The 23,267-nt window shown below is 35.7% G+C and overlaps 2 protein-coding genes and 1 non-coding gene across 8 annotated transcripts; 2 read left to right on the top strand and 1 right to left on the bottom strand.

Moving 5' to 3' along the window:
• Positions 1–11,458: 11,458 nt before the first annotated feature.
• On the bottom strand, positions 11,459–12,885 carry LOC130949574 (uncharacterized). Its single transcript, XM_057878253.1, has 3 exons — positions 12,267–12,885; positions 11,908–12,158; positions 11,459–11,611 (listed from the first exon to the last, which is right to left on the bottom strand). Exons 1-3 carry the CDS (start codon positions 12,883–12,885, stop codon positions 11,459–11,461), a joined length of 1,023 nt encoding a protein of 340 aa, XP_057734236.1.
• Positions 12,886–14,743: 1,858 nt separating this feature from the next.
• On the top strand, positions 14,744–19,625 carry LOC130951284 (NADPH-dependent pterin aldehyde reductase). 6 transcript variants are annotated; one of them, XM_057879936.1, is made up of 6 exons: positions 14,749–14,963; positions 15,083–15,264; positions 16,241–16,426; positions 16,796–17,103; positions 17,188–17,627; positions 18,857–19,622. In XM_057879936.1, the coding sequence occupies exons 4-6, from the start codon at positions 16,906–16,908 to the stop codon at positions 18,924–18,926; spliced, it is 708 nt and encodes a 235-aa protein (XP_057735919.1). In that variant the 5' UTR covers positions 14,749–14,963; positions 15,083–15,264; positions 16,241–16,426; positions 16,796–16,905; the 3' UTR covers positions 18,927–19,622. The 6 variants fall into 6 exon arrangements, with proteins under 6 accessions (XP_057735923.1, XP_057735919.1, XP_057735922.1 ...); XM_057879939.1 differs by lacking the exon at positions 16,241–16,426; XM_057879937.1 differs by lacking the exon at positions 15,083–15,264 and having other exon boundaries at positions 14,756–14,963.
• A 2,990-nt stretch (positions 19,626–22,615) lies between these two features.
• Positions 22,616–22,723, top strand: LOC130952941 (small nucleolar RNA R71). Its single transcript, XR_009075116.1, has one exon. It is a non-coding gene; the product is annotated as a small nucleolar RNA R71 (small nucleolar RNA).
• Positions 22,724–23,267: the final 544 nt, after the last annotated feature.

Raw genomic sequence — 23,267 nt, 5'->3', positions numbered from 1 at the left:
TTAAAATAAATATAGAGATACTTATGTAATTCATTGGTGGGAATTTCAGATAAGTGCATGAAGATGTTGTGTTCCTTCTGAATCTCTGCTTTCCTACTACCTTCATCCAATCCTTCATACTCCTTTCCATGGCAAGCTGTATGTAGGGCATCACCGTTGTCAATGGTTACTTCCCATCCTCTCAGTGAAAATGATCCAAATGCTCTGTCACAGCACGGCTAATCATCTGTCACAGCATCCTGGGCGTTTAGAAAAACGCCCAGTGATAAAGACTTTCTAGCATTTAACGCCAGCCAGGGTACCTGGCTGGGCGTTAAACGCTCAAAACAAGCAGCAAATGGGCGTTAAACGCCCAAAACAAGCAGCGTTTGGGCGTTTAACGCCAGGAATGTGGAGGGGAGGTAATTTTGTTTTCTAACCCAATTTATTTTCAATTTTTATGTTTTCATCCATGATTTCTTGCAAAAACATATTTCAAATCCTCATCTTTTCAATTTCAAATTTCAAAAAAAAAATAACTCTTAATCCTAAAAATCTTTTCTTCTTTTCAAATCTTTTTCAAAATGCATATATCTTTTTAATTTCTCTTCAAATCTTTATCAAAATTCATATATCTTTTTAAATATCTTTTCAAAATTTAGATTTATCTTTTTCAAAACTCTCTTTTATCTTATTTTAAAATTACATATTTTGCATATCATAATTATCTTTTTACAAATCATATCTTCTATCATATCTTTTTCAAAAATTTTCGAACCCACCCCTCCCTTTTAAATTCACATTCGGCCACCCCCTCTCCTCCACAATTTGAATTTGCCTCTCTTCCTTCTCATCTCCTTTCCTTTCTTTTACTTGAGGACAAGCAAACCTCTAAGTTTGGTGTTTTTTTGCGTGATCACTGAGCTAAGGCTCACTAAGATCATGGCTCCTAAGGGAAAACAAACCACTTCAAGAGGCAAGAAAGAGAATAATCTAAGATCACTTTGGAATCAAGAGAGGTTCTTAACCAAGGAACATTCGGACCATTACCACAAAATAATGGTTCTAAGGTCAGTGATCCCGGAAGTAAAATTCGATCTAAAAGAAGACAAATATCCAGAGATCCAAGAGCAAATTCGAAACAGAGGCTGGGAAATTCTAGCTAATCTTGCGACAAAAGTGGGTAGAAACATGGTTCAGGAATTCTACTCAAATCTGTGGCAAACAGAGAGGTAGAGAATGACTGGAACCGCATTCTATACCTTTCGAACCATGGTCAGAGGGAAGATGATTCACTTCCACCTTGACAAAATAAGAGAGGTCTTCAAGCTACCTCAACTACAAGATGATCCAAAATCCTTTAATAGGAGAATGGTATGTGATGATAAGCGCTTGGACCAAATTCTAGAAGACATATACATCCCTGGAACCAAGTGGACAACCAGCACAAAAGGTGTTCCAAATCAACTCAAGAGAGGGGATCTCAAACCAATTACTAGAGGCTGGCTGGATTTCATTGGGCGTTCTATACTAGCTAGTAGCAATCGCTCCAAAGTCACTATCAAGAGAGCAGTGATGATCCACTGTATTATACAAGGAAACGAAGTGATGATCAACTTGTGAGCTCTACACAATTGCAAATAAGAACTCCAAGGATGCCAAGTTGGCTTACCCAAACTTGATTTCTCTGCTATGTAAAGAGGCTAGGGTGAAGATGGGAGTAGATGAGTTTATCCCAGTCGAACGTCCAATCACCAAGAAGTCAATGGAGGGACAACAGGTACAAGAAAACTCCATCAAAAGGAGGGCGCAGGAGTTCCTCCTATAAATCCCTCAAATTGACTACTGGACCCGCCTAGAAGCATCTGTCACCAAGTTGCAAGAAACTATGGATCAACTTAAGGAAGAACAGCAGAATCAAAATTTTATGATCTGCAAACTGCTTAAGGAACAGGAGAAGCAAGGGTGTGAACTACAAGAGCTAAAGCGCCAGAAGCTTTCTCTTGAAGGTCCAGACAACCCACAAATCGAAGGAGCGTCCATCTCCCAAAATAAAGGTTGTTGATTCCTAATCTTAATCCTGTGATAACTTCTGCTATTAGAAATCTATCTTAGGATTTATATGAGTAGTAGTAATTAGTATTTTTATTTTTATTTTTATCATCTCCAAGTAAGCTATAATTTATTTATCTCATCATCATTAAACATGAATAAATAGCAGATATTTTTAGAATAAGGAGGCAATTTTTTTGAGTTCTTAATAAGAAAAATTCAAAATTATTTATATGTGGTGGCAACACTTTCTGTCTTGTGAATTGATGAGCGGATAATTTATACGCTTTTTGGCATTGTTTTTAAGTAGTTTTTAGCATGATCTAGTTACTTTTAGGGATGTTTTCATTAGTTTTTATGTTAAATTCACATTTCTGGACTTTACTAGGAGTTTGTGTGTTTTTCTATGATTTCAGGTAAATTCTAGCTGAAATTGAGGGACCTGAGCAAAACTCTGAAAAAGGCTGACAAAAGGACTGCTGATGCTGTTGGAATCTGACCTCCCTGCACTCAAAATGGATTTTCTGGAGCTACAGAACTCCAAATGGCGCGCTCTCAACGGCGTTGAAAAGTAGACATCCAGAGCTTTCCAGCAATATATAATAGTCCATACTTTATTCGGAAATTGACGACGTAACTTGGCGTTGAACGCCAAGTACATGCTGCTGTCTGGAGTTAAACGCCAGAAACACGTCATGATCCGGAGTTGAACGCCCAAAACACGTTATAACTTGGAGTTCAACTCCAAGAAAAGCCTCAGCTCGTGGATAGACCAAGCTCAGCCCAAACATACACCAAGTGGGCCCCGGAAGTGGATTTATGCATCAATTACTTACTTCTGTAAACCCTAGTAGCTAGTTTATTATAAATAGAACTCTTTACTATCATATTATCATCTTGGTTTTGATCCCTGGATTGTATTTTAATCCCGTGACCACGTTTTAGGGGCTGGCCATTCGGCCATGCCTGAACCTCTCTCACTTATGTATTTTCAACGGTGGAGTTTCTACACACCATAGATTAAGGGTGTGGAGCTCTGCTGTACCTCAAGTTTCAATGCAATTACTATTATTTTCTATCCAAATCAATTTTATTCTTAATCCAAGATATACGTTGCACTTCAACTTGATGAATGTGATGATCCGTGACACTCATCATCATTCTCACCTATGAACGCGCGTGACTGACAACCACTTCCGTTCTACCTTAGGCCGGGCGCATATCTCTTAGATTCCCCAACAGAATCTTCGTGGTATAAGCTAGAATTGATGGCGGCATTCATGAGAATCCGGAAAGTCTAAACCTTGTCTGTGGTATTCCGAGTAGGATTCTGGGATTGAATGACTGTGACGAGCTTCAAACTCCTGAAGGCTGGGCGTGATGACAAACGCAAAAGAATCAAGGGATTCTATTCCAACCTGATTGAGAACCGACAGATGATTAGCCGTGCTGTGACAGAGCATTTAGACCTTTTTCACTGAGAGGATGGGATGTAGCCATTGACAACGGTGATGCCCTACAAACAGCTTGCCATGGAAAGAAGAAAGAAGAATTGGATGAAAGCAGCAGGAAAGCAGAGATTCAGAAGGAACATAGCATCTCCATACACCTATCTGAAATTCCCACCATTGGATTACATGAGTAACTTTATCTTTATTTTCAGTTTATTTAATTTAATCCTATAATCTCTTAATTTAGTTATTTAACCTGACTGGGATTTACAAGGTGACCATAGCTTGCTTCATACCAACAATCTCCGTGGGATCGACCCTTACTCACGTAAGGTATTACTTGGACGACCCAGTGCACTTGCTGGTTAGTTGAGCGAGACTGTGAAGTTAATTTTGGACCATGGTTCTATGCACCAAGTCTTTGGAGCCATTACCTTGGATTGTTGAAGTGAAAAGAATGAATCACGATTTCGCCCACCAAGTTTTTGGCGCCGTTGCCGGGGAACAATCAATTTCGAACAACAATTCAAACAATTGTTTCCAACCCACAATGGTGCCAAGTTTTTAATCCGGCAACAACACCAAGTTTTTGGCGCCGTTGCCGGGGACTGTTCGAGTATGGACAACTGACGGTTCATCTTGTTGCTCAGATTAGGTAATTTTTATTTTATTTTAAAAAAAAAATTTCGAAAAACTTTTCAAAATCTTCTCCCTAATTTCAAAAATTATTCAAAAATTTTTTTTTTACTATGCATTCTGGAGCTTCATGAAGCATGTTGAAGCCTGGCTGGCTGTAAAGCCATGTCTAAATTCTTTTGGACTGAGGCTTCCTCTTCACATGCTTGAACTATGTATTCTAATGCTTGGCTGGCCATTGGCCATGTCTAGTGTTTTGGACTGGAGCTTTCATTGAAAGCTTGGCTGGCTATTAAGCCATGTCTAATTCCTGGACCGGAGCTTTAGACTAACATTGCATGATTCCTGGAATTCATATTAAAAATTTTGAATTTCTTATTTTCCTTTTCTTATATGTTTTTCGAAAAAATCAAATAAAATACAAAAAAATTAGAAAAATCAAAAATATTTTGTGTTTCTTGTTTGAGTCTTTTGTCAAGTCATAAGTTTGGTGTCAATTGCATGTTCATCTTTTTCTTGCATAAAATTTTCGAAAAATTCATGCATTCATAGCATTCATCATGATTTTCAAGTTGTTCTTGATGAACTTTCTTGTTTGATCTTCATATTTTCTTGTTTTGTGTTGTATGGTGTTTTTCATATGCATTCTTGCATTCATAGAGTCTAAACATGAAAAATTTCTAAGTTTGGTGTCTTGCATGTTTTCTTTACATTGAAAATTTTTCAAAAATATGTTCTTGATGTTCATCATGATCTTCAAAGTGTTTTTGGTGTTCATCTTGACATTCATAGTGTTCTTGCATGCAACATGTGTTTTGATCCAAAATTTTCATGCATTGAGTATTTTTAGTGTTTTTCTCTCTCATCATAAAAAAATTTCAAAAATCAAAAAAATATCTTAACTTTTTAAATCGTATCTTTTTTAAATCTTTTTCAAAAATCATATCTTTTCCATTTTTTTTCATCATTTTCGAAAATTTCAAAAACCTTTTTCAAAATATTTTCAAAATCTTTTTCTTATCTTTACATCATATTTTCGAAAATTGCATCAAAAATTAATGTTTTGATTCAAAAATTTCAAGTTTGTTACTTTCTTGTTAAGAAAGATTCAAATGTTAAGTTCTAGAATCATATCTTGTGATTTCTTGTGAGTCAAGTCATTAATTGTGATTTTAAAATTCATATCTTTTCAAAAATATCTTTTTAAATCTTATCTTTTCAAAATCATATCTTTTTAATCATATCTTTTATATCATATCTTTTTCAAAATTTTATCTTTTTCAAAAAAAAAATTGATTTTAAAATATCTTTTCTAACTTCTTATCTTCTTATCTTTTCAAAATTGATTTTAATATCTTTTTCAACTAACTAATTAACTTTTTGTTTGTTTCTTATCTTTTTCAAAACCACCTAACTACTTTTCCCTCTTCAATTTTCGAAAATACCTCCCTCTTTTTCAAAAATTCTTTTTAATTAACTAATTGTTTCAAATTTTAATTTTAATTTTATTTCTTCCTTTAATTTTCGAAATTACTAACCCATTTTTCAAAATTATTTTTGAAATCCTCTATCTCTCCTCTTCTTCTATTTAATTATTTATTTACTAACACTTCTCTTCACCTCTCTTCATCTCCAATCACTGTCTCTATCCTCACCATTGTGATTGGATTCTCCACTTTTATTCCTTTCTTCTTCTACTAACAATAAGGAACCTCTTTACTGTGACATAGAGGATTCCTCTTTCTTTTCTTGTTCTCTTCTTTCCTATATGAGCAGGAGTAAGGACAAGAACATTCTTATTGGAGCAGATCCTGAACCTGAAAAGACTCTGAAGAGGAAGTCAAGAGAAACTAAAAATCAACAATTCATAGAAACCTCAAAAAAAAAAAGAGAAAAGGAAAGACAAAAAGCTTCCACCTCCAAGTCATGGGAGATGGAAAGTTTCATGTAAAGGGTCCATAGCTCAGTAGAAGAGCATTTGACTGCACATCAAGAAAGCATGAGAAATTCCCTCTTTAAGAAATCCCTGAGATACCTCAGGGGATACATGTTCCTCCACATAATTAATGGAAGCAACTAAGGATAGGAACACCAAAATCACTAGGGATCATGCAACAGAAGCAAGGAAGAGACATAAAGGAGCTCAAAAAGCACCATTAGATCTTCAAGAAGGCGCCACCCTCACTCAGGTGGACTCATTCCTTGTTCTAAAATTTTTTTCCTACTTTTTGTTTTTTATATGTTTATCTATTACATGATCATTAGTATGTAGTAACTATGTCTTAAAGCTATGAATAAATTCTATAAATCCTTCACCTCTCTTAAATAAAAAAAAAATTGTTTTAATTCAAAAGAACAAGAAGTACATAAATTTCGAATTTATCCTTGAATTTAGTTTAATTATATTGATGTGGTGACAATACTTCTTGCTTTCTGAATGAATGCTTAAACAGTGCATATTTTTAATCTTGTTGTTTATGAATGTTAAAATTGTTGGCTCTTGAAAGAATGATGAACAAAGAGAAATGTTATTGATGATCTGAAAAATCATAAATTTGATTCTTGAAGCAAGAAAAAGTAGTGAATGGCGAAAAAAATTAAAAAATTAATTGACGAAAAAAAAATATTTTGAAAAAAAAAGAGAAAAAGCAAGCAGAAAAAGCCAATAGCCCTTAAAAACCAAAAGGCAAGGGTAAAAAGGATCCAAAGCAAAAGAGTGTGCTTAAGAGCTCTGGACACCACTAACAGGGGACTCTAGCAAAGCTGAGTCACAATCTGAAAAGGTTCACCCAGTTATGTGTCTGTGGCATTTATGTATCCAGTGGTAATACTGGAAAACAAAATGCTTAGGGCCATGGCCAAGACTCAAAAAGTAGCTGTGTTCAAGAATCAACATACTTAACTAGGAGAATCAATAACACTATCTGAAATTCTAAGTTCCTAGAGAAGCCAATCATTCTAAACTTCAAAGGAAAAAGTGAGATGCCAAAACTGTTCAGAAGCAAAAAGCTACAAGTCCCGCTCATCTGATTAGAACTAATATTCATTGATATTCTAAATTTATAGTATATTCTCTTCTTTTTATCCTATTTTATTTTCAGTTGCTTGGGGACAAGCAACAATTTAAGTTTGGTGTTGTGATGAGCGGATAATTTATACGCTTTTTGGCATTGTTTTTAAGTAGTTTTTAGCATGATCTAGTTACTTTTAGGGATGTTTTCATTAGTTTTTATGTTAAATTCACATTTCTGGACTTTACTAGGAGTTTGTGTGTTTTTCTATGATTTCAGGTAAATTCTGGCTGAAATTGAGGGACCTGAGCAAAACTCTGAAAAAGGCTGACAAAAGGACTGCTGATGCTGTTGGAATCTGACCTCCCTGCACTCAAAATGGATTTTCTAGAGCTACAGAACTTCAAGCCGGCAATCTCTGTGGGATCGACCCTTACTCACGTAAGGTATTACTTGGACGACCCAGTGTACTTGCTGGTTAGTTGTGCGGAATTACATAGTGTGAGTGTAATTTTTGTGCACCATATGTATTGTTGTATCTATTTTTATTTTAAGTCTCAATGAATAAAAATTGCACCTGTGTTAATATGAATCAAACAACCCAAAATAAAATATAACAATTTCAAATAAGAATATCATCCAAATTCTTTATAATTCATTAATAAAACATCCAGATTGATACTGAATTCAAACACAACTAAAAAATTTAGTGTGATGCATCATACAAACAAAACAAAGTAAATTATCCAAAAGGAACCATTCCAAGTATAACTAACCAAAAGTCATCATTACAAAGTTATCCAAACTTAGAAAAACAAGGTAACTAATCCAAAAGTATAATGCCCTATTACATATGAAGCTCCCAAAGACAGAATGATCAACAATTCAATTCTTTTTTCTTGGACGTTTGAATCCGGGAGTAGGGACAAATTTCATGAAACTAACTAGTCGTGTAGCTGTCCCTGAAGATGCACCTTGCATTGGATCAACTAGTACATTGGTTGCTGGTGGAGTACTAGGTGTGTGTTTGGATTTCAGTTTGTAAACGGGAGTTTGCATAAAAGTGATTTTGCAAACTTGCTTTTGATGAAAAGTAAGTTTGTGTTAACGTGATTTATGTTTGGCAATCTTTATATCAAAATTGATTATAGTAAAATAAATGTTGTTTGGATTATACTATTCAAAATCACTTTTAGATAAAAAATTACTAAAATAGACATCAATTAAAATATTATTTTTTATATTATTCTATTATTTTACTTTAAATATTTGAATAGATCTTATTAATTTATTTTATAATAAAGTTAATATTTACTTACTAAATTAAAGTAACATATAAAAATTGACAAAATATATTTTAATACATAAAAACACTAATAAATATTAAAATAAAAGATAAAACACTAATGAAATACATAAAAAATAATATCTTATACAAAATCAGTATACTCTCAATAATTTTATTCATATAAGACTTTTTTTGACATCCAACATTCATAATTTTATTAATACTTATGAATATTTTTTATTTAGTTTGTCTTTTTTTTATGGAATCAATTAATCTATATTATAAAAAGAGTTACAATCAAATATAATATATGAAAATTATAATTATAAATTTTACATAGTTGAATAAAAAATAAAAAATTTCAGCCAAAACAAAAATAAAATATAATAAAATATAAAACGAGAATTCATGTAAATAAAAAATGATAAAAATTTTATAAAACCAACAATATATATCATATGAATAAAAGAAATATAATAAAAGAGAAAAAAAATAAAATTCATATATAAACAATATATATCAACAATATATATCATATAAAACCAACAATATAAATACAGTACATAAAAGAGAAGAAAAATAAAACTCATATAAACAAGAAATAATAAGAATACCATAAAAAAATTAATAACATACATGAGAGATGAGAGATTAGAACACTAAAAAATAATATAAAAAAGGTCAATGATAAAAATAAGTAAAAAATAAAAAAGAACAAAGTTAAATAAAAATAAAAAAGACACCTTACATATTAAACATAAAAAACAGTAAATGATAAAAAATTCATATAAATTAAAAAAAATAAGAAATAAAAATATAAAAGAGAGTACTATACATTTTATAATGTCAAACAAAAAGAAAAGAGTTTATAATTTATTTTAGTTTCATAAGTACTCTTTAATTTAGTATATTTTGGACTATAAATTTTTATTATTTATGACTCTTTTATTACTTATAATTACTATATAATAAAAACAAATAAAGTACAATAAAAATAAAAAATAAAAACAAAAAAAATCATACAAACATAATATATAATAATTACAACCAATAATATATATCATATAAATAAAAAAATTATAATAAAAAGTAAATAAAATTTATATGAATATAATCAATAAAAAAAATAAAAAATTTTATACATAACATAAATATAGCACAATAAAGGATAGAAAAAATAATTTATATAAATAAAAAATAACAAAAATTAATAAAAATAAAATTTATATCAATAATAGTTGTCATATAAATAAAAAAATATAATAAAAATATAACAATAGAAAATTAAAAAAATAATATCAGAACACTAAAAAAATAATATAAAAAATATTTATCATATAAATAAAAATATAATAAAAAATATAAAAATTAAAATATGAAAGAAAGAACTAAAAAATATTAAAAAGAAAATTAAAATCTTTACCTTGACAGTGATGAAAACAAATCTGAAAGAGTTTGATAAAAAAATTCTGTAACGAAGAACATAGAAAGAACTACTGTGTGAAATTATGTGGTTATGGGCATCATTTTCATAGAAGAAATGAAGGGTATAGTTGGTAGATTTACCTAACTCCTCCAACAGTCATTAATCTTCCCAAAGTGAACGCAGAAGCTTGAATTTTTAGCTTCACATGAACGTACGTTCACAGGTGAAAGCACTTCTGGGTTAGGGATTCCAAAAAATTGCCAAACATAACAATGTGGCGTTCAAGACGTTCAAACGAGCTTTTATGTTCCCCAACGTGAACCCCAAACACACCCTAGATGGTTGGAAACCATTCTTTTGGTTGTAAGCTTTGGGGGCCTTGCATTATGTTGCACTAGACTAGTCTCCATCTATAAAAAGTGTGAAGTTAGTGAAATTTGAACAAAAAATAAATTTGCATAGTGGTTAAAGTTAAGATATAATTTAAAATATACAATTACCTGTAGAGAATCTTCATTCTGAGACATAATTGGTTGGCTCATGCCAAGTTCAACCTCAGCCTGGCCTTCATGCTGAATTTCTTGGTGTGCACCAACTTGAGATGGTACATCAGCAGGTGGAATAGCATGGGTGGGGCTCACAACTGGAGCAACAATGGTAGGAACAGCAGGATTGGAATTACCACTTTCAGCAGCAGCAGCTGCAACTGCTATAGCAGCTGCCATTTCTTCAACCTTTCTTTTTGGGCAGTTTCTCTTGGTGTGGGCTTTTTCCCCACAATAACGATAGGAACCTTTTTTATAAATCCTCCTCATCTTGGTCTTTTGCTTGTTGCTTCCATCAGGGTCCTCGTTAGCTTCTTTTTTACGTTTTTTTTGGGTGCCCCTGGCATCTTTTTGAATTTCGGAGCTTGTGGTCTATTGTTTGGTGACTTCTCCCACATTGCTTGGCAAGGAATAGGATTTAAATGGAATGCATATGTGTCATTATATGCATCCATTGTCAACCACTTGTGACAAATTTTATCAGGACGTTTTCTGGCCCTAGCCAACGCAACATAAGCATGGACACAAGGCATCCCTACAAATAGAATTACAATAGATACAACCAACAATAATTAAATATATTTGTATCAGAAAACCAAAACATGGTATCATATAAGATGAATATTGATCATGTAACAAAAAAGAATTCATTAACTACCACTTAGTTGCCAAAAACCACAAGAACACAGCCTCTCTCCCAAATTAACTACTATATTGGTTGGGTGGCCAATGACATCAAACTTTTCATACTTTTCGTCTCCAGACCATACAGGATTCCAGTTCTTTGATTCCTTCCGTATCTTCTCCAACCTACTACGCTATATTAGGGGTAAAATTTCAACATGGCTCCTAAGTTTAATTGTCCTCATGGCATACATTCTAACTTCTTCCAATAGTGTGATGATGGATTTAGCTCTGGCCTCCTTAATTCGTGAGTTAAAAATCTCACAGGCATTGTTGCAAATATTGTCCATCTTGGGTACATTACTGAAAAAAAGCTCTACTCCATGCATTGTTTGGCTACTTGCTCAAGTATGACCATTCCTCTTCATTGAGCCTCTTAATTCTTCTCATTCCCTCAATCCACCCTTCTTGTGTTGTTGACCTTGCACATTCCCACAATAATTCTCTAAGTTCATTGTCCTTTCATTGCTTGTTAAAGTTTTTCCACAAATGCCATACACAAAATCTGTGATGCATATTTGGAATGACTTCCCGAAGTGCTGAAATAAGCCCCTGTACAAAGTTAAACAAAAAAAACTGCAAACTGTAGTTACTCTCGAGCCTCAAAAAGGCCCCTGAACTAATTTAAGTGAACTCAAACTAGTCTCTGAACTAATTTAAATAAACTCAAAATGGTCCCCTAAAACAAACTAACACAACCACTATGATAAAATAAAAGTCAATAACAATCAGTTCCAACATCAGAGAATCAGTAACAAGGCCAATCCAGATCCAAAGTAATACATTTTATTAATATGTAATTCAATTAGGAAGACATAATATGATTAAACATTACCTTTTGCATGTCAAAAATGAAGGACCATCCAGGTTGGTAATCACCAAGATCTTCAAGTAGCAAATCCAAGAACCATTTCCAATTCTCTTTGTTTTCTACACTCACAATTGCATAGGCTATGACATAAATTTGGTTGTTTGCATCTTGTCCAATGGCTGATAAGATTTGTCCACCAAAGCATGTCTTTAAAAAAGCTCCATCCAACCCTATAAGGGGTCTACACCCAACCTTAAATCCTCTCTTGCATTCATCTAAACATATATACATCTTTTAAAAAATAGGAGCTTCATCAGGGTTTGGTTGAGGGATAACTCCAATTTTAATTGTGGACCTAGGGTTTCTCTTAAGAAGAGTCAAACCGTAGTCTCTAACCATATTATACTGAGCAGCTGCATCTCCATATACTATGTGCCTTGCATCTCCTAAAGCCCTTGTAACAGAAGATTTATTAAGATCCAAGTCACATTTTCTCTTGAAGTAGGCAAGAGCTTCAGAGTGCTTTAGATTAGAAAACTTCCTTAACTTCTTCACTAGCTTACATGCTAACCATCTTCTATTTGCCAACCTATTTTTGTACTCCCTTGCACATGTATTATCATCATTAAAAGTTTTTATCTGCCAGCAAACCCCCTCAGTATCCTTTGAGGCATAAACCACCCAGTCACACTCTTTAGTCTTGCACAAGGCTCTACACCTTTCTTTATCATTCTTCTTGTACCAAATCCTCCTACCTTCCTGGATACAATACTCCCGGATAGCCTCTCTAAATTCTTGCTTTGTGTTAAATTTCATACCAACTTCAAGTCGTAGCTCTCCAAATGTAGCACTTTCGTTAAACACAGGAAATACATCGTCAGATTCCACCTCAGATAGCTCATCTTCGGAGGCTGGAGGTGTCTTCATTTCTTCTGAATGCCATGAATCTCCTCCATCCGAATCATCATGATATCCATCATGAGCATCATACGCTACGACCATATCATGAGTACCAAATCCACCGAAAAAGTAATTGTCATCCTCACCAGAATCATACTCTCCCACCACTAAACCATCATACTCTAACAAAATCTTTCTCTTCTCTTTACTCAGATAGCTCTGTGAAGCATGCTTTGATTTGAATTTCTTTATTTTAGCAGTTGAAATCTTCAATGAATCTTCATCTTCACTTGAACTTTTCTCACCCCAGGCTTATAAAGGCTGTCTTTCACGCTATCATAGCTATCATGGCTGTCTGATGAGGAATCTATCTCTATATGAATTGGCTTCCCTTTAGATGATGATCTTGTTGGGGGCCCCTTGCTTGCTTGCCTTGTCGCAGGCCTTCTAACATATTCTCCACCCTTGGTCAAATTCTTTTTTCCTCTACTATCTTTGGATTCAGTTAATTTGTTGGGCTAGTTTGATTTGTTGAGTTGGGTAAATTTATTGGGTTGGGTTGATTTTTTTACCTTAGTTGATTTCTTGTGTTGTAACTTTGGATTGCAATTAGGCTTGGATTTAGGCCTAACTTCAGTTGCTGTGTTTGGAGTTTCAGTTCGGGTAGAAGTGAATATTGGGATAGAAATTAATTTTGGAGAAGAGGTGGGTGTTGGATTTGGGGCAGGGGTGGGTATTAGGATGGGAGTTGGCTTTGGAGTAGATGTGAGTATTTGTGTGGGAGTTAGATTTGGGGTAGGGGTGTGTACTTGTGGCAGTGGTGGATACATGAATTATTTTCCCTTAGATGGTTGTTGTTCCTCAACATAATCCGGTTCAGAGATTCCATGCTCATAATACACATAAATTGCATTGTTGTTATGAGACAACAACAAACTAAAACAAGTTTAGTTAAAAAATCAGATCAATTACTCCATGTTACAAGATGAAATAAGCAATTGACTTAATAAGATTAAGCCTTTGATGAAACTGCACATCTCTTCTAAATAAAATAGAGTAAGAATCAAATGTAATATATTACATATGACAATCTGATTCCATATTTTTATTTCTTAATCCATTGATTATCAGACAAACTCACGCATGTTGAAACCTTAACCCAAAAAAAATTCTCCTAAAATATTTAAAATCAAATTAATGGTACAAAAATAGGAATGATCGAACATCTAACCAATAAGTCAAGAAATTAAATGATATTCACTGAAAACATAAACCCTAACATAGAATAAGCACAAAAAATAACATATACTAACATGCAAAACAAAATGCATTTAGCTAGAATGCATAAAAAAGGAAAAGAGGAGGAACCAAAAGTGAAGCAAAAAAGTAAATCATCATCATGGGTATAGAAGTTTTTTTATTTAATATTTTGTTTATCTCGAACTTAGTCAACGTAGGTGAAGAAAAGACGACCGGTGCAATGTGAAGTGGTTGAAGAGAAGAGAAGAGAATCGCGACTTCAACGAATCTGATAAGTCAGACTCGCAGCGCCATTGAAGATAAGAGAAAGAAGAAGAACAATCCTATTATGGGAGAGAATATGGTGTTACTTGTTTAACTAAAACGTTTCCAGCTTCATATAACATGATACGACGTCGTTTTGAACTGTTTGAGCACCAAACAAAAATGACGCCGTTTTAGTGGAATCCAGCGTGGCATTCTATTGTACACATCATCTCTCTAGTAATGACTCTGTGGTGAAAACCACCGCAGGGACTAAGGTGATTAAAATTTATAAAATTTAGAGACTAAATAGAAGCAATTGAAATGTCAATGACTAAATTGAGGTTCGAGTTCAAGGTCTAAATTAAGTATTTTCTCTCATTTTTTTCTAATTGGGGGCTTTTTAGTCATTTCAAATGTGATATATATAGATAAGGCCAAACTCTTATCCTCATCTGTCTTCCCTTTATCATAGCTGTGCGCCGCGCCCTCCTACTCCAGTTCTCTCCCAGCTCTCTGCAGCCATCGCGTTCATCACTGTGCGCCGTCTCCCCTCACCGCGCCGTCTCCCCTCCCGCGCCTCACCCTCACCGCGTCGCCCGCCGTCACTGCGCCGTATCTGCATCTGCGCTGCTTGCCGTCCCCTGCTGGTTGTTCTTCCTCCTCCTCCACTTCAGGTTGGATACTCTATCTCTCTCTCGCTGTGATCTATTGATTTTTTTTATTATCAGCTTGAATTTTTATATATGGGTGAAGTTGCCTCCAATGCCCTCCCTTTTCTACCGACTTCTAACAGGCAGTGAGAAATCGATGACCTATTTTGGTACTGGATGAGTTCATTCACCTGAGTTAGCGGTATCGGATTAGGTTGGTCCAGTGTAGACAAGCTGGTTGGTTTTCCAATGGAGTTGAGCCGTATTAGTCAGGATTTTGATAATAGGGTTTATCTTGATGACTCCTTATTAATCTTTTCAAAAGGTGTGTATTTGATCTTTCATTCATGAGATAGGCTTGTGTTTATGGCCCTTTCTCTTAGGGTTTGTGCTTTCTCTAACTGATGTGCTGATTGAGAAGTTACATAACTTTGTTATTTTTCTTAGCTTATTGAAATTCACTGAATCAGTAGGATGTATTTACTTATAGCCTCTTGCATTGGTTATGGGAATTTGATTACAATAAATGTATTAAGACTTGGAAATTTTCATTTTGGTGTGTAGTAACCTATTAACCTGCCTGAACTAGCATAATTTTGAGTGATAGATAGTAGGCAAAAAAGAAAAGGTAAGAAAAGGGTAGGCGGAGAGGAAGAATAATGTGTTAAGGGAGTTTAGATGTTTGAGAGTTTTAAGAAGAAAAGTGAAAGTAGGCTTCTACGAGATTACACCTTGTTTAGCATTGTTTGATCTTTTGTTAGAACTGAAAATAAGCAGGTGAGGTTTTCTTTACTGTGGGATGTAACTATATCATTCGTCTTGTACTCTATGCAATTCATTGGTTGGATTTATTTATTCCCTCCATTTCTTATTGATGATCTTCTCAATTTTTTTAATGCATATATAAATCAATGAAATCTGGATTTGCTGGGTTAATTTCTGTTGATTGCTACTTATTTATTATAAGTTGTATAGAATAAATGAAATTAATTTCTGTTGATTGCTGAATCAATTTCTGCCATATTGGATGATAGGGAATTGGAGGTTTAGGTAATTACCTTTTTCTGAAAAAATTCTTATTTAATATCTTGTATTCGTTCATGATGTATGTTAACATATTTATGTATTGTGTTATTATAACAGATAACTTGGACAGAGAACTTGTAGTTGTACTGTGTTATGTATTGTGATATTGAATTTCAATTAATTTGTAATCTTGGACAAGATGTATTTGTATGATGCTCTGATGTTTTATGATTTTTTTACTTTTTTTTAAAAAATTTTCATTATGATTTTCAAAGAAATTATCAAGGGAAGAGATGAGAATGGGGCCCTACGGGGAATGCAGGGACTGGAGATGGGGGTAAATATCTCATCAGGGCGGGGATTGGGGGCGAGGACGTGGAGAAGATCAGGGTTCTGGGGTGGGGAGTAGGGAGGCATCCCCCGCCCCACCCTGCTCCACTGCATTGCGATCCCTACTTCTGGTTGGTGTTTATTATTTCTTTTTCTGCGAATAGTGTGAGCAATGCATAGATATTTCGTAAATCCTCTGATAGTCTATAATTTAGTGATTGAGGTCAAGTGAGGTGAATTTGCAGTAGCCCACTGTTTCTACTGCTGTGTGTGGAAAACAAATTTTCATAGGAAAATGATGGGAAGTGTTTCCAGATCAATTATTCAAGATCACATTCTCTCTGGTTTACTTTTCATGATTCTACATATTTTGTTTAACTTTTGTAACCTGTATTTGTAACTGCTATTGATGTTATGGAGTTGATTGAACGTTATGATTTTCTAGTTTAGAACTGAGATTTGATTTTTCAGTTTTTTTTCTTTTGGCATGTATTTTGCAGGTCATGCGTAGTTCTTTCAGCTGGGATGTTGAAAATATAAACAAGACATTCTTATTTGCTATTTCTCTGCACGTATTTTAATGTAAGTGATATTGCTCTTAAGGTCTTCTATGGATGCAATTGGAAGTCGAACAGTGCTGATAACAGGGGTCAGCAGAGGGCTGGGAAGAGCGCTGGCCCTTGAGTTGGCCAACAGAGGCCACAACATAATTGGCTGTTCCCGCGCCCAAGATGCCCTCAACTCCCTCCACTCCCAACTCTCTTCTTCCAATCCCAATCACAATCACTTGTTCCTCAATGCCGACGTGGTTGGTTATATCCCTTTCTTCACTCTTCTCTATTCTATGATCAAATATTTATTTATTATTGTCATTGAACGTGATTTTTTATAGAGGTTGAATAGCAGTGTTGAAGAGTTGGCGCGAACTGTGATGGAGAAGACGGGTGTTCCTGATATCATAGTGAACAATGCAGGAACAATCAACAAGAATAACAAGATCTGGGAGGTGCCACCAGAAGAGTTTGATAGTGTCCTAGACACAAATGTCAAAGGTACTGCCAATGTGCTTCGCCACTTTGTCCCTCTCATGATTGCCGCAAAGAAGCAGGGCATAATCGTCAATATATCATCTGGCTGGGGCAGATCTGGAGCTGCATTGGTTGCACCTTACTGTGCGTCAAAATGGGCCATTGAAGGTCTGAGCAGGTCTGTGGCTAAGGAGTTGCCAGAAGGAATGGCCATTGTTGCACTTAATCCAGGTGTGATCAACACCGACATGCTTGCCTCCTGCTTTGGTACTTCTGCAGCTCTCTATCAAGCACCTGAAGCTTGGTATGCACATTTAGTTTCTCTGCACCCTTCTCGTATTTTACAATCGGTTTTCTAATGGTGTGGCATGACATGGCGTCAAATAATGTTGTGTTAATGTCCTTCCCTTAACTTTTTTCTCTCTCCTTTTTTGAATGACCAAAGGATCTGAGCCTTGATTAAATCATTTCCTTCCCATGTCTTTGTGGGAGGTGGGGAAGGGCATGCTCATGATGAGAAACCTAAAATGCCAAGGTGTTAATTTAGATAGTGTAGGTAACTTTAATCAAATAATATATGTTTTTGTGGATAACTTTACTCAAATAATATATGTTGCCAAGATAGAATGGCATGTCATGGCATCAAATAATGTTTTCTTAATGTCCTTCCCTTAACTTTACTCCTTTTTAGAATGACCAAAGGACCTGGGCCATGATTAAATCGTAATTTATGTTTAATAGATAACTGTTAAGTATCTAAGGAAAGTGAAAGTGGAAAACCACACCTTAAAAAAGCTAGCTGATAAGGGGAAGAACCGCCTTGGAGAGCCGACGTCCATGGCGGCTTCACTCTATTGACACTGACCCAATTGTAGCCACTTAGCTACCATCTATCAATATTCGGAATTCACCTTAATCCAGCCTATAGGTAGCCCTTTCCATGGCGCCAACAACCACACTCTGGTACCATTGTTAAGTATTTGAGGAAAGTGGAAAACCACACCTTAAAAGCTAGCTGATAAGGGGGAAGAACCACTCTCCTTATATACAACATCAAGCATCCCAAACTACTCGATGTGGGGCTTTGAGCACCCTATAATACCCAAGTCCCTAACAATAACTTTATTCAAATAATATATGTTGTGAAGATAGCATTCATAAAAATCAAATTTTGCATTTGTAATTTACAAAGGTGTTAGTTTGTCTATGTGTGTTTTTCTTCAACTATAAAAATGAGAAAATATATTATCTAAAGTATAGATCTAAACATGGGTTTCAGTAGAGAAGCAACACTTTGTTGCTTCTGCACTCTCAGGCTCGGGGGCCATGATGGCTTTCTGCAATGGGAACGCAAACATTGGGGTCATACTGAAGTTTCCAAGAAGACAATCTATGAAGCACTCATAATATGAGTGAAAACACAAAATAGATATGTTTAACCATATGGAAAAGTTTAAGTAACATGGATGTGTTTGTATTTGGTCAATGCAGTGTAGTGACAGTTATTGATGCATTTATTATTTCATTTATCAGGGCTCTGAAGGCAGCAACCATGATACTAAATCTCACATCAGCAGACAATGGAGCATCTCTAACTGTCTGAGGTAAAGAGCCTAAGATATACTAAAATGAGGACTTTCAGCAGTCTTGAAAGAGATTGAAATTGTGAAGATGAAAAGAATTAAAACAAGGGGAGTAGAACTAATTGCACTCGTCTTCAAACTCTCTGAAACCACCCTCTCTGTCATTGGCTTCCACCATCTCCCCTGGCCCTCTTTTGCACTAGCATCCGTCAATGGTGAGTCATGGTTTGTGCTGCTCTCTTTCTGTTGGATTTTAAATTTTGTTGCAAGTGGTTAATAATCACTGGCGAAAGGGAAGGTGTTGATGGATGGTTGCCGGGTGTTGATGGATGGTTGTGGGACGGCGCTTTCCCTTTTTCATCAATGTTGGGCAAAGAGAAGATGATGGAGTGATGGTTCTGTTCTCCCTCTATTTATTTTATTTTATTATTATTATTTTTTGTGTTGGGCTCATGGTGGTGTCTTGTTTTGACTTTCTTTTCTGTTTTGGGTTTTACGTCTCGGTGTGCTTTCTGGATTTAGAGAGCGAGGCAAAGTAGAAGAGAATTTCTCGTGTTTATCACACCATGTATTTTGCTACTTTTTTTTCCTAAATTTTTCTAGAGTGTACCTACTTAAGTTGTATTGTTAAAGATGAATGTAGTATTTACTTGTGTACCTATGATTTGTTGGAGTTTGCTATTGCCGTTGGATTTCTTTCTCCGTAATTGTTATTTTTTATGCACGCAAAGTGTTTGCTCTAATGGCTTAACAGTTGTCATTACTCATTAGATCTGTGATTATCTTAGTTGAAAATGGATGGTTCTTGTTATGGTTTTAAGCTTTTAGCAATGGCATATTTAGGAACTTTAATGTGGTTTCATGGTTATAGTTCTTAATTTGTAGCGATGTGTCTATGACAAATATCAATTAGAATATATTTATTTATATAATATAAATAAATTACTAAAAATATAATCAAATTCGATTTATATTAATTTTTTTTGAATTTGAAGTTATTTATTTTTTGTGATTCTTTGTTTTTAATACTAATGTTGATAACATAATTAAAAACAAATATAATCCGATTGTGGAGAAATTGATATTTTTTTATTTAATGTTACAAAGACAATTTTTAATGATTAGTGAGCTTGTTAAACATGTTTTCGAGCAAAAAAAGAAAGAATAAAAGAAGAAGAAGAAGATATGTAGGAGGGGGAGAGAGATGTGTATTCGGCCAAGGGGGAGAAGAGAGGGTTGTGTTGTGTGAAAATGAAGAAGGATGGAGGGGTTTATATAGTGGAGGGAGAGGGGTTAGGGTTCGGTCATGTAAGGTGGGTTTGGGTGGGAAAGAGGTTTTGAATTTGAAGGTAGGTGAGGTTTATGGGGAAGAGTGGATGGATGTGAGTGGTGAAAGGTGTATGGGGAAGAGTGTTATTGGATTGGGTGAAGAAGAGAGAAGGTGAGTTGAGGTAGGTAGGGATCCTGTGGGGTCTACAGATCTTGAGATGATCCTGTGGGGTCCACAGATCCTGAGGTGTCAAGGATTTATCATCCCTGCACTAATGAGGCGTGTAAAACGCCCTCTGCATGCAATCCTGGCATTCAACGCCAGATTGATGCTTGTTTCTGGCGTTAAACGCCCAAATGTAGCATGTTGCTGGCGTTAAACGCCAGCCTGATGCTTGTTGCTGGCGTTAAACGCCAGCTTTCCTTAGGGTGCAATCCTGGCGTTTAAACGCCAGATTGCTGCTTGTTTCTGGCGTTCAACGCCAGATCCATGCTCTGTTCTGGAGTTGAACGCCAGCCAGATGCTCCTTATTGGCGTTTAAACGCCAGTAAGCTCTTCCTCTAGGGTGTGCTTTTTCTTCTGCTGTTTTTGATTTTGTTTTAAATTTTTGCAATTTTGTGACTCCACATGATCATAAACCTAATAAAACATAAAAGAACAAGAGAAATATAGATAAATAAAAACTGGATTGCCTCCCAATAAGCGCTTCTTTAATGTCAATAGCTTGACAGTGAGCTCTCATGGAGCTTCACAGATCATCATAGCATTGTTGGGACCTCCCAACACCAAACTTAGAGTTTGAATGTGGGGGTTCAATACCAAACTTAGAGTTTGGTTGTGGCCTCCCAACACCAAACTTAGAGTTTGATTGTGGGGGCTTTGTTTGACTCTATATTGAGAGAGGCTTTTCATGCTTCCTCTCCATGTTTACAGAAGGATAACCTTGAGCTTTAAACACATGGTAGTCCCCATTCAATTGAAGGACTAGCTCACCTCTGTCAACATCAATCACAGCTCCTGCTGTGGTTAGGAAGGGTCTTCCAAGAATGATGCATTCATCCTCCTCCTTCTCAGTGTCTAGGATTATGAAATTAGCAAGGATGTAAAGGCCTTTAACCATCACTAACACGTCCTCTACCAATCATAAGCATGTCTTATTGACTTGTCTGCCATCTCTAATGAGAATGTGGCTGCATGTACCTCAAAGATCTCCAGTTTCTCCTTTACAGAGAGTGGCATAAGATTTATGCCTGACCCCAGATCACACAGAGCCTTCTCAAAGGTCATGGTGCCTATGGTACAGGGTATTAAGAATTTACCAGGATCTTGTTTCTTTTGAGGTAGAGTTTGCTGAACCCATGTATCTAGTTCACTAATGAGCAAGGGAGGTTCACCTTCCCAAGTCTCATTACCAAACAACTTGGCATTCAGCTTCATGATGGCTCCTAGATATTGAGCAACGTGCTCTCCAGTTACATCTTCATCCTCTTCAGAGGAAGAATAGTTCAAAGAGCTCATTAATGGTAGAAGGAGGTTTAATGGAATCTCTATGGTCTCTATATGAGCCTCAGATTCCTTTAGGTCCTCAATAGGGAACTCCTTCTTGTCTGGGAGACGTCCCATGAGGTCTTCCTCACTGGGATTCACGTCCTTCTCCTTCTTTGTGCAATCGGCCATATTGATTATATCAATGGCCTTGCACTCTCTTTTTGGATTCTCTTCTGTATTGCTTGGGAGAGTACTAGGAGGAGTTTTAGTGATTTTCTTACTCAACTGGCCCACTTGTGCCTCCAAATTTTTAATAGAGGACCTTGTTTCACTAATGAAGCTTAAAGTGGTCTTAGACAGATCAGAGACTATGTTTGCTAAGCTAGAGGGACTCTGCTCAGAATTCTCTGTCTGTTGCTGAGAAGATGATGGAAAATGCTTGCTATTGCTAAGCGTGTTTCTTCCACCATTATTAAAGCCTTGTTGAGGCTTTTGTTGATCCTTCCATGAGAAATTTGGATGATTTCTCCATGAGGAATTATAGGTGTTTCCATAAGGTTCACACATGTAATTTACCTCTGCCATTGCAGGGTTCTCAGGATCATAAGCTTCTTCTTCAGAAGATGCCTCTTTAGTACTGTTGGATGCATTTTGCCATCCATTCTGACTTTGAGAAATCATGTTGACTTGCTGAGTCAACATTTTGTTCTGAGCCAATATGGCATTCAGAGCATCAATTTCAAGAACTCCCCTCTTCTGAGGCGTCCCATTACTCACAGGATTGCTCTCAGAGGTGTACATGAATTGGTTATTTGCAACCATGTCAATGAGTTCTTGAGCTTCTGCAAGCGTTTTCTTTAAGTGAATGGATCCACCTGCAGAATGGTCCAGTGACATCTTAGAGAACTCTGATAGACCATAATAGAATATATCCAAAATGGTCCACTCTGAAAGCATGTCAAAAGGACACCTTTTGGTCATTTGCTTGTATCTTTCCCAAGCTTCATAGAGGGAATCACCATCTTTTTGTTTGAAGGTCTGAACATCCACTCTAAGCTTGCTCAGCTTTTGAGGAGGAAAGAACTTAGCCAAGAAGGCCGTGACCAGCTTATCCCAAGAGTCCATGCTATCTTTAGGTTGTGAGTCCAACCATGTTCTAGCTCTGTCTCTTACAGCAAAAGGGAAAAGCATGAGCCTGTAGACTTCAGGATCTACTCCATTAGTCTTAACAGTCTCACAGATCTGCAAGAGTTCAGTTAAAAATTGGTAGGGATCTTCTGATGGAAGTCCATGAAACTTGCAGTTCTGTTGCATTAGAGCAACTAGTTGAGGCTTCAACTCAAAATTGTTTGCTCCAATGGCAGGGATTGAGATGCTTCTTCTATAAAAGTTGGAAGTAGGTGTAGTATAATCACCAAGCATCCTCCTTGCGTTATTGTTGTTGTTATTATTTTCGGCTGCCATCTCCTCTTCTTCTTCAAAATTTTCTGTCAAGTCCTTTCCAGAGGGTTGTGCTTTAGCTTCCCTTAGCTTCCTCCTTAGGGTCCTTTCAGGTTCAGGATCTGCTTCAACAAGAATGTCCTTGTCCTTGCTCCTGTTCATA

Source organism: Arachis stenosperma, chromosome 9 (genome assembly GCF_014773155.1).
Source record: "Arachis stenosperma cultivar V10309 chromosome 9, arast.V10309.gnm1.PFL2, whole genome shotgun sequence".
Taxonomy (NCBI): Eukaryota; Viridiplantae; Streptophyta; class Magnoliopsida; order Fabales; family Fabaceae; genus Arachis; species Arachis stenosperma.
The sequence above is the reverse complement of the archived record's forward strand: the minus strand, read 5'-3'. Positions and strand labels throughout refer to the sequence as shown.

Coding starts and splice junctions, on each gene's coding strand:
- LOC130949574 (XM_057878253.1), bottom strand. CDS start 12,885: ATGGTCGTAGCGTATGATGCTCATGATGGATATCATGATGATTCGGAT. Junction 12,159..12,266: donor TAATATGGTTAGAGACTACG/GTTTGACTCTTC, acceptor ATATATGTTTAG/ATGAATGCAAGAGAGGATTT. Junction 11,612..11,907: donor TCATTTTTGACATGCAAAAG/GTAATGTTTAAT, acceptor GGCTTATTTCAG/CACTTCGGGAAGTCATTCCA.
- LOC130951284 (XM_057879940.1), top strand. CDS start 16,906: ATGGATGCAATTGGAAGTCGAACAGTGCTGATAACAGGGGTCAGCAGA. Junction 17,104..17,187: donor TGTTCCTCAATGCCGACGTG/GTTGGTTATATC, acceptor GATTTTTTATAG/AGGTTGAATAGCAGTGTTGA. Junction 17,628..18,856: donor TATCAAGCACCTGAAGCTTG/GTATGCACATTT, acceptor TTCATTTATCAG/GGCTCTGAAGGCAGCAACCA.